The sequence below is a fragment of the Grammomys surdaster genome, unplaced genomic scaffold (assembly GCF_004785775.1).
Source record: "Grammomys surdaster isolate TR1022 unplaced genomic scaffold, NIH_TR_1.0 126028, whole genome shotgun sequence".
Taxonomy (NCBI): Eukaryota; Metazoa; Chordata; class Mammalia; order Rodentia; family Muridae; genus Grammomys; species Grammomys surdaster.
In genome coordinates, this window is record NW_021620841.1 from 3,945,363 (window position 1) to 3,970,611 (window position 25,249).

Here is a 25,249-nt window from a genome sequence, read left to right on the forward strand (position 1 = left end):
GTATATCAATATTTTGCATAGAGGCCACATATAGTATCTACACAACAAATAGTTTTATGAGTCATTGATTTAAGAAGAAGTCCCACCAGATAATTCTATTTATTATCTTTATTGAAAATATTTTTTTCATGCAATGTGTTCTACTTTATGGTTTCTTCTCCCCCAACTTCTCTGAGATCATTCCCACGTTCCCTCCCACCCAAATCCACATCCTTTTTTTTCTCTTTAGAAAACAAATAAGCATATATAATAATAATAATAACAATAATAATAATAAACAAAGCAAACAAACTGGAATAGGATAATTCTTTATCAAGAAATCATTCTTAGGTTTTTACTTACCTATTCCTTTGTTTTTCTTATTGCAACCAGAAATTAATTCATAAGAATCAGCTGAGATAAGGGGGTATGGTTGTGGACGACAGGGATGTATTAATCAGGAAAATGCCTTTCAAGCATAAAACCTGAGCTCAGGCCCTAGAATTCATGCTAAATACCTCAGCAAGGAAGAAGACATTTGTAGTTCTAGATCTGGGTCATTTCATAGGCATGCATGCATGCATGCATGCATACACAGCTAGACACACACACACACGCACTCACGTATGCACACATGCACACATAAGCACTGAATTCACAGTTACAGAACTATAATGTATATTCTGCTTCTTTTTTCGAAAATACCTGGATGCTGTACCAGGGGAGGTTTGTGTTCATATAGTGGTGACACTTGGACTTCTGTAAGTGCTATAGGAAACAAGGAACAGCTGAAAGACACACAGCCATACCTCACATTCCAAACCTGGGGTCGGTGTTATGTCTGACGGAGTAGCCATGTCTGCATTTATAAAAAATGAAAACACATCCTTGTTAGCGGGATGGGGGCCACCATGAACGGATACTATGTGTGACTAAAAAGAAGCTAAGACATTTTACACAGATTACTTCTTTTGTTCTTCCCAAGTCTCAAGGAAGCAGAAGCAGATACAATAATAAAATACCTTTGTAATTTTACAGAAACTGAAATTAAGCCATTGACACACCTAGTAAATCGTATGGACAGATTTTCCGATTCTAGAACACTGGCATTCAATGAAGTTTCTATAAACAGCCTCATGGATTAAATGATGTAGCACAATTTTCTAAACAGATTAAAAAAATATCCCTCAGGAGTAACAAACTGCATTGAACTTCAGCATTAAATTGTGAATCTGGTCCCTTTCCCTTGTCAGCGTCCAGCATGGGCTCAGGCAGAGATTAGACAATGTTTTGAACCACGTGGAGAGTCAGTTTGAGTGTGATGGAGAGGCAACACACAGAAGGAAAAGATCTTGTTACCAGGCTCATCTACAAGGCACTGTCTACTGTTCTCCATCAGTACTACAAGAACTTCTGCAATACTCGCTCGGGAGAACTACAAAAGAGCCAAAGAAAGTCGCTAAGATCTTCCCTAGCTACAACTGCAGTTTGTCTTTTACAGTATTTTAAAATACTGCAAGAGTTTCCCCTGGCATGTTACAAATTATCACGAATTGTAGTAGCTTCAAGCGTCACCAACTTATTAAATTGCAGCTCTAGAAATCAGAATACTAAAAGCAATACATTGGTGCCACAATCTTCTATAAGCCCTAGGGAAGGAAGTGTTTCCTTAGATTCTGTGGATTGCCTGAAATCCTTGGCTCATGCTCTCCCCCATTAAAATAGTAATGTAAAGTCTCTCTTCCACCTTTCTCTCTCTCTCTCTCTTTCTCTCTCTGTCTCTTTGCCTCTGTGTCTCTCTCTTTATCTCTCTGTCTCTGTCTCTCTCTCTCTCTCTCTCTTTCTGCTGTCCCATCATTTTCTTCATGTCATCACTGACCCTTTGCCCCTATGGTTTAAATATGCTTGGCCCACATTATTAGGAGCTGTGTTCTTGTTGGAATAGGTTTGGCCTTGTTGGAAGAAATGAGCCACTCTGGGGTTAGGTTTGAGGTCCTATGCTCAAGCTTTACCCAGTGTGGAAGTGACAGTCTCCTTCTGCCTGCCATTGGATCAAGACATAGGAACTTTCATCTCCTTCTACAGCACCATGTCTGCCTGGACACTACCATAATTACCACTATGATAATAATGGGCTGAACCTCTGAAACTGTATGCCAGTCCCAATTAAATGTCTGTTTTAAGATTTGCCTTGGACATGGTGTCTCTTCACAGCAATGAAACCTAACTAAGACACCCTTATGCTTATCAAAACCTTATGACTATATTAAACTTACATCAAGACTCCAAGTTCAAGGTACAGTCACAAATCAATCAACAACTTTATATCAGCAAAGTCCTTTTGACATGAAACATCACACAGAGACCAACAGGAAGATGAAGACATACACTTTTTTTGAAGAGCCATCTTAGTCTACCATATTCTACAGATAACATCTATACAATTTTAGTAAATTCTGTAGGTAACCCTTATCTGTGTTCTAATTTATAGTCTCTAATTTGAAGAACAGTTAAAATATATGTCAAAAATCCCACTCACTGATCATGTGAACAACGTTCATGTTATACATCTAGATGTTGCCTCATGCAGAGAATAAGGTTTAATAGAGACTTAAATGTCATTTCCCAAGTAAAATGATATAAAGTTCTCATCCTGTCATAGCACAAAAGCACAAGGGAGTCTAGTGACTAGGAGGTTTTTATGATCTACATAGCAAAAGACACAGTAGTACCCAGAATCGTCATAGAGTCACCAGCAGCGTCTGACTGTAGAATCTCATGGCAATCATGGGATGTTTCAGATTGAGATAGGTGGGTCTCCATATTTTCTGATTCTTTTTCAATACTGTTTTGGCTATTCCAGAATAGAATATTTTATTCTAGGCATTAGAGTCACTTTGACAATTTCCTTGTCAAACAGACAAATTTTAAGAATGTTGCTATCCCAACAATGCAAACTCTTCTGTATTCAAGATGTCTTGAATTCAAGATGTCTTCCCACTTGTGTCCTTCTGCCTAACTCCTTTACTAATGTTTTGCACATTTCATTGTAACCATACTTCAGCCCAGCACTATTTTGTTAAATGTATTTTCAAGTGTTTCCTGTTGTTCATTAATGTTGTTTTAGCCTGTATCACTGTGTGGCTCTGGCAAGTCTAGAACTCACTATGTAAACCAGTCTGGCCTTGAATTTACAGAGTTCTGCCTGCCTCTCATTCCTGGGTGCTAGGATTGAATATATGAACCACCACTCCCAGCATATTTTATTAATTTTTGATGTGACTGTTAATATTATTTCTTCATTTCCTTTCAGATACTGCATTGCTTGTGTAGAGAGAGACAAATTATTTTTTATATTAATCTTAACATTCTTTAAGCTTGATGGGATTTATTACTTAATTGACTAGATAGATAGATAGATAGATAGATAGATAGATAGATAGATAGATGATAGATATTGCTTTCTTTCTGTTCACATTTATGAAGTATAATACATATATATTCTACATGTGGAATTATTGTGGTTAAGTAGGTTAGACATTTGAGATGTACGTTGAGTATTGATTTGTGATATCAAAGTAAACACTGGTATTTACAAATATCAGTCTATGTCCTTGATGACAGAATATTCAGTCTTACTTCACAGACTTACTCATTCATAGGTTCAGTGAAGTAAGATTTCTGGCTTTTCCCAACATAAATATTTGCAATGATAGATCAATTCCTCAGCTCCACAAGCATTAAATGCGTGTTGAGTACTTACCTCAGTGACTATCATTTAATAAATTTGCAATAAACATTAACTCATAAGGCTGGTGACACTGATGATTATTATAATGAGTTAATATTCTAATCTGGGAAATAACACAGATGACTTAGAACCCCTCAGTGATTGCCTTCAGAAAATGGAAACCCAATTCCTTTTGGCACAGACCTTTTATCTCAGAACATCTCTTTCATCTAATCTCTTGGCTCAATTCTGAATATTTATTGTTGAATAAAATAACTTCCACACTACAGGTTCTCTCTTACTCCCAAACCTTCACTTGTGCTGATCTTTCAAGCTACAGCATATTTTTACTTCTTCTAACTTACAACTTCTAGCTACTGATAACTTTTTGAGTATTTACCTCTAAAATATTCATTATGGCCTTCTGTGCATTGTTCCTATATAATCCTATATAGTTCCTAGATAGTGCATTATAATATACTCATCTCTAAGTGTTCCTGAGTGGTCAGTTCAAGACCCACCCCATACACCATAATCTGTGGATGCTCAAGTCCCTAATATCAGATAATGTGTCTTTGTATATAACCTATGCTTCCTTCCTTATACTTAAATCATCTCATCTCTTAAATGATGTATCCCTTGTATACTGTAAAAAACTATATAAACAATAATTTATTATGTATTTTAAGGGATGATACAAGGAATATTTTATATGTCATCAGCCCATAAAAATATTTTCCAACTACTTTTGATCCATGGTTAGTCAGAAGCTACATTCATGGAAAGTTATGTTTTACCATACTTGACAACTGTCGTTTATATTAAGATCAAAGCTATAACCTATCTAACATTCACACCCCACACAGGAGCCAGGAAAGAACCAAACCCAGTATTCAAACTGAAGTTTACCAAATCTAAGTAGCTGAAACTAAACGGTTGTAAATCACAACCCCAGGAGGAGTTTATCAAGCTTGGCAAGACTCTCTGAGTGAATTTGTGAAATCATTTCCTAGAGAAAGTTTTATAGTCAGAGAGGTAAGTGAGGGTAGGAGGCCCAAATGCTTCCTCAGAGTCCTGGAAAATCCAGAATTTCAGCGAAGGCTCCAGAGAAAACTTGGATTATATATATAAATTACCATGAATTTTGAAGAAACCTTAGTAGTATTCACTAACTGAAATGGATAAAGTGGTAGAACAACTATAGAACACACACACGCACACACACACGCACACACACACACACACACACACAGGCATGGCCCTTAAAGAAACAAAAGCTACTTCTGGAATTTTTATTAATTTGGTAGCCCATGTACTAGCACCTGGGATAAAGTGTAGCACTACCCAAGTCCCTGGATATGACAGCTTACCTGGTGGCATTAATGCTGGTTCTGTTGGAAACAGTGGTATGCCTGCAAATAAATAGAGAGGCCCTGCAATGATCTGTATTTCCATAAAAGAAGACGCACCTAATTTACATACAGCTCTTTGCCTTCTAGGAAGGTATTTTAGAGAAGAAAACATAAAAGAGGGATGTGAGAAGCAAGACATAAGTGTTTTAGAAAACAATTGGGAAGCTTTTTGTGTAGTTGATTGGTTGGTTTTTGTTGTGGTTGGGTTTTTTGTTTGTTTTAGAATGAGTTATTATTCTCTGTCTCAGACTTCTAATCGTAACCATTTGCCTCGGAGAAAAATTATCCATGCTTTTTCCTTTTACCAGTAAATTAAGCGAGGTCCATACTTACAGTCTTCTGGATAAACACATTTGAGAGTGACCTCATCCAGGATCATATTCTTGGGGCAATATGGCAAGCATCCTTCAACCCTTTTAGTGGAAAAATAAATAAGTATAAACATAAAAATCTACATTAAATACTTGTAACTGAGGTTTGGTATGCCTAAACTTTCTTCATCTTCATCATCAGGCCCTTAGGAGAACTCCATTTGCCACTACTGCATGACATTTATGAAATTTATAAAACTGCAACCAGGGGCTGACACAGAAGATCACTATGGTGAAGGTTATGGAGGTAGAATTTGAACATAGGATGTTCAAAGTACATGCTGATGTCTGAGACACACTAAACTCATGTTCTTAGAAATGGGTAGAAACCTAGAAGAACAACCTGTGGAGGCTTATTGGGTTTTGTTTGTATGTTTGGTTGGTTGATTGGTTAAGTTTTGTTGCTATAGTATATTATTACTTTTACTTCTTTCATTTAAAATTTGTCTGTGTGTATTTGCGTGCGTGTGTGTGTGTGTGTGTGTGTACAATGTGTGTGTGTACCATGTGTGTGTGTACCATGTGTGTGTGGATGCTCTCAGAATCCAGAAGAGAGTGTCAAATCCCCTGGAGATGCCATTACAGGCAGTTGAGAAATGCTTGCTGTGAATACTGGGAACATGACTTGAGTCTTCTATGAAAACAAGTTCTCTTAAGGATAGAGCCATCTATTCAGCCCATACTTTCATTCTCTATGTATTAGACTTCCAAGTGGATCGCTATGGTATTTGATTGTTATTGCCTGAAGAGGTCTGTCGACCAAAACTCCAGCAGTGGCTTATCTCTGCCTATTATTCGGTCCTAAGCTCCCTGAAAAGAAGGAGTGGTATGTAGCTGAGGTTCTTTTCATATAAGCAGGGAGCAGTAATGGCCAAGGCAGAAGTTCTCGGGAGCTTTAGAGTTTATACCAAAATTCCTTGCAGTGATATGGGTGGATGTGTTTATAGTTACAAGCTGGGGAGGACTAGGTCCAAGGCCTAGGATGTGTAGTTTGAATAAAGAACCTCATTCTTCATATGAGGTACAGAAGTAAAGTAAGTCTCAGAAGTTTCGAGATGCCACTGGCTTGAGGACTGTGTACACAATCCAGAAGACAGCATGTAGGCTACTATTCTTCTCTAGGAAGATTGCCAAAGTATGACTAAGATCCTATTTCCCTGCCATCCGGTTGAAGCTACTGTCCAATGTATCCTTATTGGGAAAAAAATGTAATCTTCCCTGTGCAGCCAGGTCTAGTTATTAGATACTAACATGCCACCGAGAATTAATGAGGATCCTTGTATGCAAAGGCTGATTATCTGTCTCTCAAATACACTAGCAGGCTGTAATAGCATTTTTAAATATTTTTCAAAACACTTCCTGTTTGCTTTATCTGTTAATTATTTGGACAAAAATGCTCAGCTTTTCTACTCAGGATAAACACGAGCCTGACATGATGGCCATCACCAGCAGGGGGCAGTGTTTGTGAAGCAAATGCTTCCTCCCAACTATTCATGTTGTAATGTAACTCCCATTACAACATGAATAGTTGGTTTCTACGTGATCCACTGCTTGTTTCAGACAATGTGAACTTAAGTAATAAAACTTTAACCAATAATATAATCCTATTTGAAGGTTTATCAGGCAGCAGAAAGAAATTAAAGTTATAAGAGCGTTGACAAACTAAAGGCAGTGGATTATAGTTAAAGGAAGTAATCCTTATTTTTAATATATATATATTATTTTATATTAAAATACATATATTATATACATATATACATATATGTATATATTATAATACACACATATATATAATTACTCAATTATTTTTCTGTTTCTTTGTAAAAAACAAAATTCATACCTATTCTCTTATACCATTTTCCAAAAGCCATTATTTAATCCCTTACCAGTAATTTTATAATCACACATGGCAGCGTCCTGTTTGCTTTGTCATGCAGCTAATATTATGCCCAACTTCCAATAGACAGAATCCCTCAGTGTGAAAAGGTTATTATAGAAGACAGATAATAAGAATTTACATATGTGCTGCACAATACGCTGTTTGACATATTTTCTCACAATCAGTACTCATTTTCAGGGAGCACTTTATTTTTTTAATAGTTGCTTGGTAACAGAAACCCAAATAATCAGCAACAAGAGTGATGGATGGTCCACTTGGACACTTGAAAGAAGGGTGCAGGGTCACATTACAGCCCAACCTAGTGCGTGAATCCCCATGGGCCATGGGCACAATCAAGAGTCAGCCTAGACACTTCAGCATAAAGGATAAGAGAGAAAGAAAGGATGAGCAGAAATAAGAAAGAACTTGGCAAGTATAAATTTTGTCTAACACCTTCAAGGCACCCCCACCAATCCTCCCTATAAAGGGAAGAACTTAAAGACAATACACTAGAGGCATTGGAGAGCTGGTGTTAGTCACCTCAGACACGGCTAACAAGTGTAATAATAAATATAATAGGAATAGTAGCAATAGTAAGTAATAAGAGCTTACTTCCTCCCCAGCTCCCCCGGGATCATCATTACCATGTGGTCATGCAGCATCCTCGCCTCCTCCTGGCTACCACCAGGTTAATGATGCGATGTGTTTGTAAATAAGCCCCAAAAGTAGTAAACAGTTACACAGAGAGAGAGACACGCGGAGACACGCACGCACATGTGCATATGCACATGTAAAGAAATCAAGTAGAATTTGCTCTCCTTCCTCTACGCTCACAGTGCTAGATACACAGGGCACAGGGTAGTCAAACTCTTTTCCTTCAGGCTGTGAGGCTTAGCTAGAACCGAGTGACCTCTGAGTCTCAGCTGACCTGCCCTCGCTCTCGCTCTCGCTCTCCATCCTCCACCTCTTCCTCCTTCTCATCCTCCTCTTCCTCTTTCTCCTACCATTATTTTCTCTATAACCACACCACAGCACTACCTAGCTGTACAACATATTCTATATGTACACTTGTAGTTATTTTCTGCTTCAACCCATCTGTAGGCCACACGAGGTCAGGCGTTTGTCTATTCTTTTCACAATATGATCTAGCAGCAAGCAGAATTACTCTCATATAATATAGATCTTCAATACCTGTTTGAGATTAAAACTAAATCAATTGATCGGTTAGCATGTGGAACAAACAGATTTTGGATTTGTTTTTCTACTTTTCAACCAACACAAAATCATCCGGGACAGAGTCTGTTGCCACTGGAATTTGTGAGCTTATGAGCTAGTGTTACTTACGGTGGAAGGAATGTACAGGCTAGGGCTTCCGGATCACTGCATGTTTTAAAACACGGAGTAGCACAAGGTTCATATCTCCACTCACACATCCTCCTGTAAGGTACCACTGCCTGGATTTCTGAGAAAACAAGAGGAAGTTGGGATTATACACATTGAGGCACGTATTTTGAAAACTAGTAACTTCTGATATGACCCCGAGTGATGTTTGGCACCTCTTTCATCATAGTGTTCTATAACAGACAAGACTTTCTGGTAACAGCATTACAGTTCTTGGGGAACAAGAAGATCTGGTACTCATGCTGAATGACTAAATGCATATCTAGCCACCAAAGATTTCAATGCTTTCCTGTTTCTTACGTTTAGTGACACTTTCACCGGTTTTCCCATTGTAGTAGTTGAGAACTTTACTTTTAACAACATTATTTTATTCTGCTTTATCCTTGCACAACTCTGATGAGGAAATGTTACTGGTTATCGAAAGTGAAATATGCCTTCATATAATATCCAAGCACCTTGCCAGCCCCAACCAATGAGGAAAATGGTAAAAAATAAATAAAAAAATACAAATACACATCTCAAGAGAAAAACTCTTAGGAGCATGTTTCATCCTTGTCCTATACAAAACTTAGCCCATGGTCTCATCCATGGTAAGTATTGCTTGAATGCCAAAGTATAAATCAGCGTGATTGAAAGACAAATGTCTGTAATTCTAGAGGATCCTTTGCTTAAAAACTTTTCTCCTACAGACCCTGGCAATAAATTTTCTTTCCCACATCATGGAGAAGTCTTTCTGGAACAGCTCGGATTTACCTGGACATAACATGTCATTTAAACCCATACCTTGAATCTTCTCCCATGAAGACTTTAATTCTAAAGTGAATTAATTAAAGAATGAATTCTTTAATTCTATCCTGAGAAGGAGAGCTAGGAGTAAGGACACTAGCCCACTGTGAATCCTCAGCCTCTGTGGATTCCCAACACCTATAGGAAAATAATAAAGCTCCTTGTCCTGACCCCTTCTGTCTCACTGAACAAAACAAATGCGGAAGCTATCGAGGCCCTATCTAAGGCTATCAACACTATCAACTGCATTTATACAAAACTCCTGCCAGACTTAAAATCTTTGAACCCAGGGATATATGCTATAGAATACTTCTAAAGAGTAATTTGGGTTTTCTGACATCTACCCATTAAAGAACCTTTCAGAAGCCCATGCCCAGTAAAGAGGGCACATGATTAGCAATATTGATCTTCTTCAGGGGATCAATTCAGAATGGAGCAGTGTTTTGGAAACTTCAGAGAGAAACCAAGCTGCTGTGTTTTAAAAACAGCAGGACTTCCGCTGTACAAAGAGAGGATTGCTTTCTGACATGTAGATCTCTTCAGTGATAGAACACAAAGGTGCTTTCTTAGAAATCAGATGGAGCTTCTCCTAAACTAAAGAAACATCCCAGAGGTCAATAAATCCAGTCACTCCTGGATTCAGAAGATAGAGACAAATATGCTGTCTTTGAGGCTAAGGATCAGATTGATAGAAAGTTCGCCATATGAAAAAAAATGTAGATACAAATACTAGACCATTTCATGAGATGTGATTGACTGGGTACTGATGCAAAAACTCAATAAGTGCTATTAGTAATATATGGAGAAATAATTATAAAGTTATTAGAGTTATGCTAATCCATTAATATTCATGCATTTAGCATAGTAGATAAAATCAGCATTATTTTTCCTGTTGAGCTGATAAGTAGCCTGAAGAGTAGAAAGTTTACGGTAACATGGCTCAGATACCTAACGTTAGCATCTTACATGGCCTGCATATAGACCTAATGTTAGCACCTGACATAGTCTTCACAGCATAAGAATTTGGGCTCCTCTTTGGAGCTCTCAGGAAGCATACCTTCTATGCTGAAGCTACTTGACTGCTTGAATTCTTCCGAATCATCGTATTTTGATGCCTTAACACTGGAATCCATAAAAACGATGAAGTAGCCTTTCTTGCTGTATAATTCAAAGGCACTGTAACCAGGAATCCAGAGGCCTTGGTGGTGGAAAAATGTAGCTCTCTGACGAAATTCCAAGTTTTCCCGCCACAGCCGCAAGCTAAGGGTGTCATTGTCATGGACATAGAGAAAGTAGTTTGGCCTCTCAGCAGATTCCAAGGAAACAAGAGCCAATGCTGTAAAACAGGGGGTCTTAATGACTTAGAGAAGGCAGAACACAGGCAAGGACCTTACAATATGCATTCACAAGGTTGAAAACATTTTGACATACAAAATTAATGCCTATCTCAGGCATGCTGAACATGAATTGAAAGATTTCAAAAAGAAAAAACAACACTTTAAATGTAGTGGCTACCAATGTATCCTGACCAAACCAATCTCTGGCAGGTTCTGGTCTTTAATTTACCTATTGCGCCCTTGGAAAAGGAGAAAAAAATAATAGATATGTATACTTATGGGCTGTAATGTTTTCACATATAAAACCTATAAACCACTAAACTGTGTGACAAAAAGAGAATCAGAAAATGGGAAAACATATTAATTTAAGTGGGTAAGCAACTGTTCTTTCTACCAGTGGTATCTTTAGGAAAAATGCTTCTTATAAGGGATTTTGCTACATTGAGAAAATGTTATATACTCAGTAGTAGTGTATATTTCTCAAAAGATGACAAAAATGGCTAATGAGTAATCAGACTTTATAAAGTATTTGATATGCATGATCGTATTTTGTTAATTTGCTTTGAAATTGTACCTTATAAGATATAAGCCATTTCAGTAAAATATTGTGTTGATTTTTGGAAAAGACAGTATTTGTATTTTTTAAGAACAATAGTTGCTGTGAATCATAAAATCCAGAAATCTATCAAATGCAGTGTTACCAAGGACATTTATTTTGTCCTTAAGACTGGCAAAGATCATGACTGAGAAGCCAAAGATACAACATAAAATCAAATAATTTTTCATACAAAGAAAATCAGGTGCAACTAATATAAATTAAAACGTCTGATTTCCAGAACATAAAGAGTTCATTTTCTAGGACAAAAGAAGCATTGTATCATATTCACTAATTTCTTGTGCTTATAAAAGAAGCTGTGTATGGTTCTAGGTAGACTTCAATGAAAATGCAGCTTGGCACCACAGGCCAGCAGGGGGCACATGCACCAGTAAGAACAGGCGCCCGGCAGATACAAGCCTGGGATATAATTTGCTGATACAAGTCAGTAAACTAAGGTAGTTTTAAGGAACTAAGGACACTGAGATCAGGACAAAGGACACTAAGGACAAAATATTGTCATTATTTTCTACACTCTGACATGCATGTTCTATATTCAACTCATGTGACACCAAATCAAATCCATCCTATTCACTTTAACCATCCATTAAAATCCTTTAAATGTTAAGAATGAACACCGTTTTAAATATTTTCAAATTAAGTTCTGTGGTTAATACCATAAACATTTAATCAGTGAGTTGTTCCATACCAAACAGATTCTATCAAACATCTTTAGTTCTAACATAACAATGCCAATAGATAAGCGAATTATTTTATATGTAAAATAGCAATTTTGTATGCAGAGAGTTTGTTTTATATTCCTTGGGGGAACTTAGAAAATGTCATAGCATATGAAATCTCCAATTAATACTTGGGAAACGGTTAATGAAAAAACTGAGTTGAAAAACTAAATTTGCATTTTCAACTATACTTACAGGATGTCTTCTCTTTGAAAAGGCCCGGAGTGATCATAAAAATAAAAAATAAATTACCACGATCACTGTTTCTTGGCAAAGAGAAAATGCTCCTGCTGGTTATATTGGCACCGAGAACAAGGCCACTTTGCCCATAACTGGCCAGCATATATGGTCCTTCTCCAAGCCCTGGTGAAGGCACAAGTAAAATAATTATAAATTAGCATAGCACTTTAAGTTTTTAAAAATAAAAGTACTCTATAAATATTGAGCATTTAAAATTTATTCACTGATAAACCAATAACTATTTTTTGAAAATAAACAAGAATTTAGTTTAGAATATATTTACTTATATAATTTAAACTATATAAATACAGATGAATACATATGTTTATGTATATAAATATGTACATGTATCCATACAGGAATTATTCTTATATATAAAACAAAACTGGGTAGGAAAATGACTTGATTTTTTGTTCTTCAAATTCTCTCTAAGAAGAAATTTGTTTAGATGGCTTTCCAGTCTAACCTCCAAGGATACAAATACGTATAACACATGAAGTATATCTGTACAATTGTGGCCGACTCAACAGAAGCAATGTGTACCAAGCCACAAGTGGTACAACCCAGGGTGCCCTGACTCCAGTGGTCTACAGACAACAGGTCAGAAAGCCCAGGGGAGGACCTGGAGCCGAGTGGTGCGAGAGTAAACGTTTAAATGAGGAAGTTACCAAGTCACCTCCTAATGCACAAAAGTGGCCTGGCAGCTCAGACTTTAAGCTCAGTGCCTTCAAAGTCCTAAGTGCTTATAAGGCCCAGCTGATCATCACATTCATGCTAAGTGACTTTGGCAAAGTTGCTTAATTTCTTCATGCCTGAATTTCCTCTTAAATAAAATGTTAACGGGAGCTACTTTTATTATTACTGTTGCTATTATTAGTCAATTATATATTTAATTGTGAAGCCCAGAAGATTGATATACTCAATCCCATGTCTCTCTCTCCCTGCCACCCACTCCACCCCCATCCTCACCCCCACTCCCGATCCCATTCCCTTACCCGTCCCTGTCTCTGGCTCCTTTTGTGCGTCTTTCTCTCCGTCTCTGTCTTCTGTCTTCTGCTATCTAGCTTTCTCTTCTCCTTTTCCTACTCGTGTGTGTGTGTGTGTAAATTTCTGTTTCTCTGATTAAAAGTTTCTTACAGTTTATACTTTTGGTTAGATTTTCTTTTAGCATAAGAATTTTGCTAAATGTTGACTTTTATTCAACCTTCGATTCCTATAAACGTAACAGAACAAGCACAAGCAGCCTCCCTTTTATTTCTTAATCACCTCCATGTCTTTGAAGTTTTCGAGGTTTATTTATATAATCTCAGCCGTTAGCTACTTCCCTAGCTTAGATGGTTACTGGCCCTGGGTTCCTACAACCATTGCTCTAACTTCCGCATCCTCTATCGAAGTCCAGAGTTACCCAGGCACTGACAAGATATCTCCTCTCCAGATCGGCTCACTTGTCTGAACTAAGTTTCGGTCACTGTGTCTGTCTCATTGTATCATTTGAGAAAACACAAGCCCGCGTCTGTGGCCTTCTGACTTTTGTACTGATATTCTCGTGCCCTTCTTTCCACCTTTGTGTAAACGCCCACTCAGATGCTTCGCTACCAGCCCGGATGCTTGCCGAAGCAAAAGGCTTTGATTGTCATTGCGTTAAGTCTCCAGTTTGATAATGTGTATATTTTACAGTAATAGTAAAGTGAATTTCTCATGTTATCTTTATTTAGTTTCTTTGTTTTCAACAATATAATAAAATTTATCTGTAGTCAAAATGATGTTTAGTGACCACCAGGATTATTCTATCAAAGTGAAACTTTTTATTCTTTGATAAGCATCTGTCCTCTCCTTGCGAATCCTCCTCCATGACCTCTACTAAATACCAGGGTTTTCCTCCACTCCCATGAGTCTATTTAAAACAATACACATAAATGTACACAAATAGAATTTCATTCTGCCTGGATTATTTTATTCATCTTAACATGTTTTATGTTCAATCATCTTGTCATAAATAATAAAAGTCTTACTTTTACTTTTGGCTAACTACTAAACAGCTAGAAGAAAGAAGTCTAGGTGTTCTCCAGATAGTAAACATTGAGATGACAGACTCACTAAGTAGTCTGATCTTATCATTCCATTGCATGTTCATATATAAGAACGCCACCCTTGCCATAGATATAAAACTTATTCATTTAAAATTATGGAAATTTTTAAAACTTATGAACAAGAGCATAGTTATATGTAATAATGTGTACTGATCACCAGAGTTACTCTATCAAACTAAAACTTTCTATCCTTTGGTCAATATCTGTCATTTTTTTATTAATACTCCTCCCCAACCTATGATAAGCATCATATTTTTCTCCATTTTGATGACTCTGTTTTAAATATGCTGTGCCTTTGCTATACTTTAATATTTTAAAATTATATTTAAAAATTAATTTAACTGCTCATTTACTTGTGTCATTGCAAAAGTATTTTAGAAGGCCCTTTAAGAACAAATAACCTGGCGGACTAACTCTGTGATACAGCAGATAAATAATTTGGTAGCAAAACCTACTCAGATACATTATCCTAAGTTAGCTATGGAGGACCACGAGACTCAAGATGAGGTTGTTACTTTATACAGGGTGTTTCCAAAACCTATCTCCACCCAACCTAAAAGGGGGTACTTCTGCCCCTAGACCAAGCAGAGAAGGGCCACCCAGAAAGCCCTCTGACAGGTGATCTGAATTCTTGCTCATGCTGCGAGGCTAAGCACTGCAAGGAAATATAGATAAAAGATAAAAATATCTATCTGGGTTCCCTGAGGGACAAGCCTGACTGCATAGGGGTTCATGTCAAAAGTATCCCCTCTCCAGGAAAAAGACATCAGGATGGGTATGGCCCTCATGCCTCACTGGACAACAAGAGGGGGACTGGAGCCATTACAAGGTCCCCTTCAAATACTGGAGGTCAGACCTCTATCCCCACCTTCGCAAGATTAGAATTGCCACAGCCCTTCTATACTTAAAAAAGGGAGGAGATGTTAGGGGCAGCCCTGCTTACACACTGAAGGCCTAAAATCAGCCATAGGCCTAAAATCAGCAATAGGCCTGTCATACATGTATACTAACACCAAGTCTTGGGTCTCAGTGGAAAAACATTGAAATAGATGGCTATAAACTATTGTAAACAGGCAGCTTTTGTGGAAATTTATAAGCCTGAGTAGTCATAGACCTTGTAAATAGGAAGCCTTGGCAGACAATACCAAGTTAGATAAGGACAAGCAAATCATAGGCAGAGTCATAGTGACTTGTCCCCTGAACCTTTACCCAGCTGATACCCAGTTCTGAAGATATCTGTATTCCCCCTGAACACCCACACTCCATTGTCATTCCCTTCCCCACATCCTGCCTCTCTGTGTTTATAACCCTTGTGTGAATGAATTACGATTTGAGAAAAAATAAATTATAAAAAAAAGAAGAAAAAAGAACAAATAACCTGAATTACACACTTATTTTTAGAAAATAAATTTTAACAGCAGTCCTCAGAAAATTTGATCAATTGTAGAGGGAAAGCTTTTCTAATTTGTCACTCAATTCCTGAACTATTTGTGTTTTATCCCCAGTATAAATTGTTCAAAAATTTTTAATCTGAAAAATATATAATACTGCTGTAATATTCATTAAAGTGTTACATACCTTGATTATAATATTCACAGTCAAGGGCTGAAAAAAAAGAAAAGTTGGTATTAAATTGGCTATAAATTAAATATTACTTATCTGAGGATGTGCAACACAGGGACATGCATTTATTAATTACTATATAAAATAACAGAGAATGACATAATTACTCAGAAACTTCCTATGTGCAAAGGCACTTGTGTGTGAGAGAGAGCACATACATGTATATGAATGTGTGTGTGTGTGTGTGTGTGTGTAGTTGATGTTTTTAAAACAGTCCTACTTACAACCTAGACCAGCTTTAAACTCACAGTAATTTTCCTGTCTCAGCCACTTGGGTGCCAAGATACAAGTGTACCCAACGAAGTCTTGCTCAAAGGGTACTTTTTAAGATGATGTGTTTCATTTAAACAGGTTTCATGACATTATTTTAAAGATAGACAGATGCTTGGCAATGTCGAAGCCAAGCACAGAAACTGTCGGAATTGTAATCTGTTCTTCAGATGACTAACCACCCACATAAGTAAACAAAATCATTAAGGAGTCAAATCTGAAAGGAAATCAATCAAGATCAGTTTCAAAAAGAACTTCCTTCTTATCAGAAGGATGAAACGTCACAGGCATAAGAGGGTTGGAATCATAAACAATTTCTGTGAAGATGTACGTAACATATATTTCAAAAGTTGCAGGAACAGCAGTCAAACGCAACAGAAAACTTAAAACATTTTTCTCTTTGACATTTTGATAATTTGTGATTATCAAAAGACTGGAATCTAGTCAGCTAAAAGTAACTATAGTTCCCTGAGTTGCATGCACTAATCCCCAGTAAAACAGCAATTAACTTGCATCTTCTTAAAAGCTGTCCACTTAATGATGCTATGCAAGGCACCCACCACAGACAGTGGGTGACCTCCAGTGAACGGGCACCCCTTCCTGGCAGCATTTGTAAGCATATGCGGCTACACTGGTACATAGACATTCACAGTCCCCACCCAGGTTGCAGTTACACGTGTCTTCATGGCAGTTTTTGGCAAAAGAAGTAACATCAATCTGGAAGTAAAAAGAAAGACATTATGATTTCAATAAGCACCCCCAGGGCACAGACTCTTTGCTTCTTTTATGTCTCATGTGTCCTTTTTCTCACTCCCTAGCCTTTCTTGCTGCCTACTAATTACCTTCTTGGTTTCCTTTCTATATTCTAGGCTTCACTCTTTTACATCTGTTTATATGTAATTATGTATACATTGTAGGATAGGATCTGTAGATGTGGTCTTGTTGTTTGTGTGTTTGTTTTCCTTTCTGGGTCTGTGTTTAATACAGTATAGCTCCATCTACTTTCATGTTTCTTTACAGCTGAATAAACTCAGTGTGTATCTATTCCACATTTTCATTATGCATCTACTTGTTATGAATACATCACAAATAAACTGGGATGTGAAAGCATCTCTGTGATGAGATATAGATCCTCCGTAATGACCAGGCGTGGTATGGCTGGGTTACATGGCAGTTCTCATTTTAATTTTTAACAACCACTGTATTGATACTTATAAAAACAATGTTTAATCTGATGTCTGAAACCACAGCAAAAAACCCTGTACTTTCACTGGCCTAAACTCTTTAAAGTAATCTTTTGCTCCTGTGTAATTCCATAACATTACTCTTGATTATTTGAAAACTGTGTGGTATACACAGATCTCCTAAATGTTAATGCATTTAATGAGATGCGAAAGCAAAAGGCCACCCTTATTTTATATCAGAAAAAAATATCACAAAATCTTTAAGTCCACAGTTATGAACCAAGTCTTGAAAAATTCTACTTTTCACTTCAAAAAATTTAAATAATTTTAAGGACAACAAATGCCATCGGGCATTTTCCATCAGATGAAGCCACAGAGTCATTCTCCTCTTCTCAAGAAAATATTTGCCAAATATTCTCATCTTGATTTCTGTAATGTTTCTATTATTCGTTCTTTCAAGAAAAAGTGGTGTTTTGGGAAAATAAACACAGACCTGGCTCACAACTCAAGAACTGTACATGTGCCTTCTTTGAGAAAACAGAGGGCATGCAACACACAGGGTGTTGCTTGGCCTTAAGGGTGCTGGTGAGACTTTCCAACAGCAGAAATCGGGTGTCTCTGACTCTTTTGCTGGCTCTTGAGACTCTTTTCGCCATACCAGGTTTCCTTGTCCAGCCTGGATATGAGCATTTGTACCTAGTCTTACTGTATCTTGTTACACCATGTTCTGTTAATATCATTGGGAGGGCTGCTCTTTTATGAAGGGAACAGCAGGTAGAGCAGATTTGGGGGAGAAGTGTTGTAGGGAGAGCTAGGAGGAGTGAGGAAGAGAAAACTGTGGCCAGGATGTATTATATGAAAGAAGAAAAAACTGTATTAAATTATTTTCACAACATCTACCAGGACCCAAAATTATCATGTGAGGAAGGAGGTTAGATAGTTATGTTCTTGGAATACTTCCTAGTATTATTTTAAATATGCCACCAGGGACCCTGTTAAACTCCACTTACATAGAATGCCCACTTAAATGTTCTCTGATGACAGATAAACATGTATCCCCGTCATAATTTACAAATATTTACAAAATACTGTAGGCATGTTGTATTTAATCAACTAGAATGAATTACAATGATCCTTTGCAGACACACAGTTGAATAAGGTGGGATAAGGAAGAAAGGAAGTCAATTAAACATGATGCTTAGAAAAATACCAACAAAGGTGCCCTAAAAATGACTGTAGGACACCTGAGAAACATGAGTTGTTGACTGGATCCCACCCATCCCAGTATATACAGCAGCAGGTCTTTACGGTTGAGATTTTAGTGAAAGCGCTCATTTACCACATTGCGACAAGGAGCAAAAACATCACTGTACAGAATGGAACATTCTCTCTTGGCATAGGGGAATTTGTTTTGGTGTGCCTCGCAGGGCTTCAGTGCCTCGACAAGATCTTCACACTGTTGAAAATCAAAGGGAGACAGAAAGATTGGAAAGGGGCTAAACTGAAATCAGAAGACCCAACCTGATTCTATCCATGACAGTACCCTGCAGCACAGTCTCGTCCTTTGAGACATGTTCACCTATGGCCTGCGCTCAACCATATAGGTTATATATTAATTACTTAAATCACTTCTGAGAAGCAACTACCTATTAAAGAGAAAGATTATCACAGAGGAAAAATAATCATTTTGAATTTTTCACAACTATGATATTTTCACAAAAAAATATTCTATGAGCATGAATGTCCCTCTTTAATATTTCATGTTGTTCATGTTTGTCTGTACAGACCATCTTCTGTGGTATTTGATGTACAGACTACCTTCTGGGGTATTAGCTGTACAGACCACCTTCTGAGGTATTGGATGTACAGACCACCTTCTGAGGTATTGGATGGATGTATAGATTTCTATAATCTCCAGAGACTCAATTTTCATAAACTCTGAAATTTGATCCCTGCTGTCTCTAATGTGCCTCTCCAAAACTTCCCTTAGGAATGCCTGCCAACAATTTGCTCAATTATAAACACAGAGGCAGTTTCTCAGTCTGAAGTCACTTTCTTACCTCTCAATCTGTCTTAAGTGTCTCTTCTGATGTGGATTCAGCACCAACATTTCCTGTTGGTTTTACTATACTATACTATACTATACTATACTATACTATACTATACTATACTATACTATACTATACTAGCTCTTCTTCTCCAACCTCCTGCTCCTTCTTTTCTTTGCAAAACCTTACCTCGAACCCCTAGTCCCTTCAATTGACACAAGTGTCCTGAATATGCTGCTACATGCTAAGTCTATATACCAGGTTAATTTCCTGTATTTCAAAACTAGACATTTCCTCCTAAATGTCTTTCAGTCACACTTTTTCAAAAGTGACTTTTTTGAAAGAGACAGTAGTCTCTAAAGTAGACTACACTTATTTCTACTGTATCCTGAGGTCCATCCCTGTACACTTATATCTCCTCTTCGCCTTGCTAAGGAAAAACTCCAACTGATATTTCTGATGCCAGAAGCTATGACTTTTTTTGAGTCTTTCAAATACTTTTTTTTCAATAAATACTAGGAATTTCCATTTTTAATGTTCTCAAGTTTTGTTAGATTTCTAATCTCCCCTCACAGCTTCCCTTGCTGTACCGTAAGAGCCTCCTGCATCTACACTTTCCAAGACGTATCCTTAGTTTAGCCATTCTCTATTTCTAACCCCATGTTGTAAGCATATGAGCTCTATGAGATGTATTCTGTTCTGTATTCTCTCCACCCCATTCACATCTGCTGAGTGAGTTACTTTTTCTCTGTTCTCTTTCCTATAAACAGTGGTTCTCAACATGTGGGTCACAACCCACACATGGGTTGCATATCAGATATCATGGCTACCAGATATTTACATTGTAATGTTTAGCAGTAGTAAAATTACAGTTTATGAAGTAGCAACAAAAATAATTTTTTGGCTAAGAGTTACCACAAAATGAGAAGGTGAATTAAAGGCTCACAGCATTAGGAAGGTTGAGAACCACAGCTATAAACTTAATCTTCTCAGATCTTGTAGCTGTTAAAGATGTTATCTTTAGAGTATTTGTTCCAGAAATCTTCCTTGAATTCTTAAAACCACGACTTGCTGTGCATATCCACTTAAACACACATCTATTTCCATAAATTTTATTGATAATTCTCTACATCACCTAGTAACTAAGACATTAAAATTCCTGAATGCAGGAGAATGCCATATTCGTATTCTGTGCCTATATTAAAATGGAAAAGCAGGATATTAAACAAATTCTACTGAATTAATTTAGAGCAGAACGTATTTTTCTATGCTTGAAAAATATGAGAGAAGGTATAAGTCTAAATATCACCTTTGTTATTCTCTGGACACATAATTTGTGTTAGACAAATCACTGAACCTCCTTGAGACATAATCTTTCCATCTGTAATGTGAAGACAACTTTTGCAAAAATAAAGTTGTCACAAGAATTTTATAAAAAGTAACTATGAAACTCCATCACCTATAAATTATTATAAAAACATCATGTCAAATGTAACCTAAACCTGCCTCTTGACTGGGCATTATGGGAGACCTGGTACTACCCCTTGCCTGGGCAAAGCAGGTGAGCTGGCCTGGTGGCAGCAGACACAGGAAAGCTGGAAGGATGGACAACTCAGCTACCACCCAGGCCTAGATCTGAGGCTTTGAGTTGTCCCACCCCATATACAACTGCATCTATGAACTGCTAGAACATGTAAAGAAGCTGGTCCTGCAGAATCTCCATGATATCTCCAGGGCCAACAACAGAATATCCAAGAGGAATCCCTGTGTACATTATTGATAGTGTAGCACAAGCCAGAGTTATCGAATCAGACAAATTATTTATTGTGATGAATATTTATAAGTAAAGACGTGTAGACAAAAGATGTGTATACTGTGGGACACACTGTAATACATAGTAGCTCTCACAGCAAGATTTTTTTTTTTTGGTTTGTTTGATTTGGGTTTTTTTGTTGTTGTTGTTTTGAAGGGTGGGTGTTTCTTTTTGGGGGGTAAGGGAAGTTACAAGGGTAAAGAATGAATATGGGGGTACAAGGAGATTAGTGAGATTGGGGCACATGATGTGAAACTCAAGGAGATTAGTGAGATTGGGGCACATGATGTGAAACTCACAAAGAATAAATAAAAAAATTTAACAATATCCTAAGTAATTTTACACCTCAGAATAGTCTTTTGATAAATATGGTTTTTTTTCTAAATCCCATATATGTAACTTACCTGTCCTAAGGCCCAGCTGTCTCCGAACACCTGAGCATTTCTCACTTCTATGTTATTAGATGTTGTCATGTCATTTGAAGTACATTTGTCAAAGTTACCACATAATCCTGCCAGCTTGTTCTAAAGTAATAAAATTATGATGAAATATTTTATATTTATTCTAAGACAAAATCTATTAAAACTTTGAAAGATTTAAGACATATAAAGAACTTTCATAGAGATAATTTAAAATAAATCTTTTAAGAAAATGAGTTCATACCAATTCAATTATGTCTATAATATTTGATAACCTCAATAGTTTATCAACTTCCAAGTATTAGCTATCCACACTTACTATAACATCTTAGTATTGATATCTCTAACAATGTAAGTAGAGATGTATATACTGACACAAGATATATATATATATATATATATATATATATATGTATATATATGTATATATACATATATATATATACACAAGATACATATAGTATACAAGTATAAATAATTTTTATAAAGAAAAACCCATCAGATTATATATTTAAGGCTCAGTAACAGTATGAATGTTGAAACAATGAAGCTACAGGTTGTGAAAGGAGGAAAGCAGTGGTTACAGGAACTACTTATATCAGCACTGACCAGTGTTGTTGGCAGCCAAAGTACAAGTACATGACTTGAAACTGAAAATAGACCCCCCAGACAGAGTAATTAATTAATTTAACAGGCTGGCAAGCCAAGGACGAGTAAGATACTACACAGAGCCTTACCAACCTAAGACATAAGTGCATTGCTTTTGATAATATATATTCCGTGATGGGTAAGGAAGGTATTCTTATCAGAACTACCTAAAATAGGCTCAATCTGGATTTTTTTCATAATAGTGTTAATTTTTTTTTTTTTTTTGCTTTTAGATACAAGGTCCTCTAAGACTTTTAAAATGGATGATATTCCAATAATGATGGAATTTGTTCTTAAAACCTTGAATTGATACTCCTTGAAATCTCTCTTCAACATAAACAGCTAGAAAATTTCCCTTTAAAGTAAGATGTTTTCCAAAAAACCAGACAATGCATGGGACCCATGTTTTCAGAATGTAGATATTCAAGGCCAATTAGCACTTCACCCACCTATACCACAGCTTACAATAATATTATGAAGGAAAAAACCCACTAATTTATAAAATATAAATGAATTTCATATTTATTTTACCAGGTCAAAGATGGAAGATCTCAAAAATTACTAAACAATTTCACTGATATAATATTTGGGGAAGGAAATCAATGGATAGTATAATGGGTTTTTTTTTTTTCTGATTGTGGAGTCAGAGGTAAGATTTAGCAATAAGAAAGCAGCTGAACAAATAGTGAGTGTTGATAGACTTGTTTTATTAAAAAAAAAAACCTACACTATTAGATCAAGACTACATTTTTCCAAACCCATAAAGCCATAAAGTAATTTTAAAATATGTTACTACTAGTTACTTACTACTACAATTTTACTATATGTTAACTTATTTTAAAAATCTATAATGTGAAGCATAATAGAGAAAACAGATTATTATTAGTGAATCTTTTTTGCCAAAAATATAACATATTATCAAACTCAAGGGAGGAGAAAGAAAGGAGATGAACAAAGCAAAAACAAATATTATGATGTTAATTTTAAAAAAAACTAAGTCAGATTGATTTATATTTTACAAATCAATAGTGTATTCCTTTATATTGTTATGTAGTATTCTGTTCTGCCACTTGTATGTTACAACAGTTGCATGAGTATTTTCCAATTTCTGAAGTCTTTCACATAAGGCATTATTAGTAATTTTGAAAACATATCAGCTCAAACACAGTTCTCCATAGTTACAGAAAGAATCCAAGAAATTCTTTAAAACCAAATTTGCCTAACAATTTGTTTAATCATCCTTTGCTTCAAACACAACTTCATTCATGGTATCCCATTTAAGGAGAAGATTGGCCTACCTTCCACTGTGGCCCGACTTTGATGTGGATGGTTGTCTTCTCATCCCACAGAATGGTAATATCTTCCTCCGGGAAGTATATTACAATGTAAAACCCAGCCTTCCATAGCTGGTATTCAGGTTTGCTTTCCAGGAAAAAACCTGATCGCTTCTTTCAAAAGGATAAAATGTCTTAGAGTAAGTACCACAGTCTCTAACTAAAAGAGAGAATACATTATGCTTTCCAGTAAGTATATATCTAACATAGTTGCTTGCTGTGGTTTTAAAAATTCTCTATTACAAACCCAATGTTTTAAATAAGAAATACATTATATTGGTATTTGTATAAAAACTAGAGGATTGGCTCGGCAAGAGACCATGGGAAAAGTAAAAGATAATCCAGGGTCAATGAAGAGAAGAAAAAGAGAGAATGGATATAGAGACTATGAAGGAACAATGGATATGAGAGGTTGAGGATGAAAAATGTATGCTCTTCCCATCAAAAGAAAAAAAAACGTATCTTTGCCATGATTCTCTGTACTTAACCACAACATAAAAGCAGCCTTCTAGTGCTATTACACTTTTTAATGAGATACAGAACTATTTACATTTGGCAAGATACAATGCTTTAATAGTCTAGAGAGTATTTCTAAGTGAAATGATCTGATAACCAAAAAAAGAAAAATTATATGTCTACATATACATATATAGATAAATAGATACATACATACATACATACATACATACATACAAAGTGGTACATCAACCCCACAGGTTACAATAATATAATAAAGGGCAAACACTTTCTTTTATATATGAGACCAGAAAACTTTTATGAGAATGGGGAATTAAAGATGACACAGAAACAAAAGAAATGGGTTAAACAAAGAAACACGGCTTGGTGACAGATACACACCCAAGATATGGTCAGATCCAAATAAAAAAGCAGTAAGGGGCTGAAGCATGGATCACATGAAAATTCAAAATATAATTAATAAAGGTCTGAGCAGAGAAGGATTAGCCTAGGGTTTGGAAGCTCAAAGGAAATAGTTTACAAACTAGAAAGGGTAGTGGGGGGATCAGACAGGGAGTACATTGGGAAGCCAGAGGACCTGTAACCAGGACAATGGCCCCAAATTAAGCTCATAGAATGATCTTGAAAATACATAGTTGGGTTAACAAGAAGAAAACTGATTTATCCCAGCCAAAATAAAAAAAAATGGAAACAGAAATAAACTTTTTCATCCATTTTTCTTCTCTAAATATAATAAAGTATATAATAAAGTACAGTGGGATAATGCCATAAGGTGTTTAAGTGAACATTTCAAAGCACAGGTGAAGTAAATTTCATCATTATATATATATATATATATATATATATATATATATATATATATATATATATATA

At 36.3% G+C, this 25,249-nt stretch overlaps 1 protein-coding gene across 1 annotated transcript in view; it reads right to left on the reverse strand.

The window, feature by feature from the left end:
- Positions 1-25,249, reverse strand: part of Otogl (otogelin like) — a 143,043-nt gene that overhangs the window by 29,454 nt on the left and 88,340 nt on the right. Inside the window, exons 27-37 of the mRNA XM_028754595.1 lie at positions 23,864-24,013; positions 21,903-22,022; positions 18,977-19,093; positions 17,014-17,170; positions 16,139-16,165; positions 12,426-12,593; positions 10,616-10,894; positions 8,716-8,833; positions 5,455-5,534; positions 5,080-5,121; positions 789-838 (exon numbers count right to left, since the gene is read on the reverse strand). Coding sequence (XP_028610428.1) covers positions 789-838; positions 5,080-5,121; positions 5,455-5,534; positions 8,716-8,833; positions 10,616-10,894; positions 12,426-12,593; positions 16,139-16,165; positions 17,014-17,170; positions 18,977-19,093; positions 21,903-22,022; positions 23,864-24,013 — 1,308 coding nt within the window. The remainder of the gene's footprint in view (positions 1-788; positions 839-5,079; positions 5,122-5,454; positions 5,535-8,715; positions 8,834-10,615; positions 10,895-12,425; positions 12,594-16,138; positions 16,166-17,013; positions 17,171-18,976; positions 19,094-21,902; positions 22,023-23,863; positions 24,014-25,249) is intronic.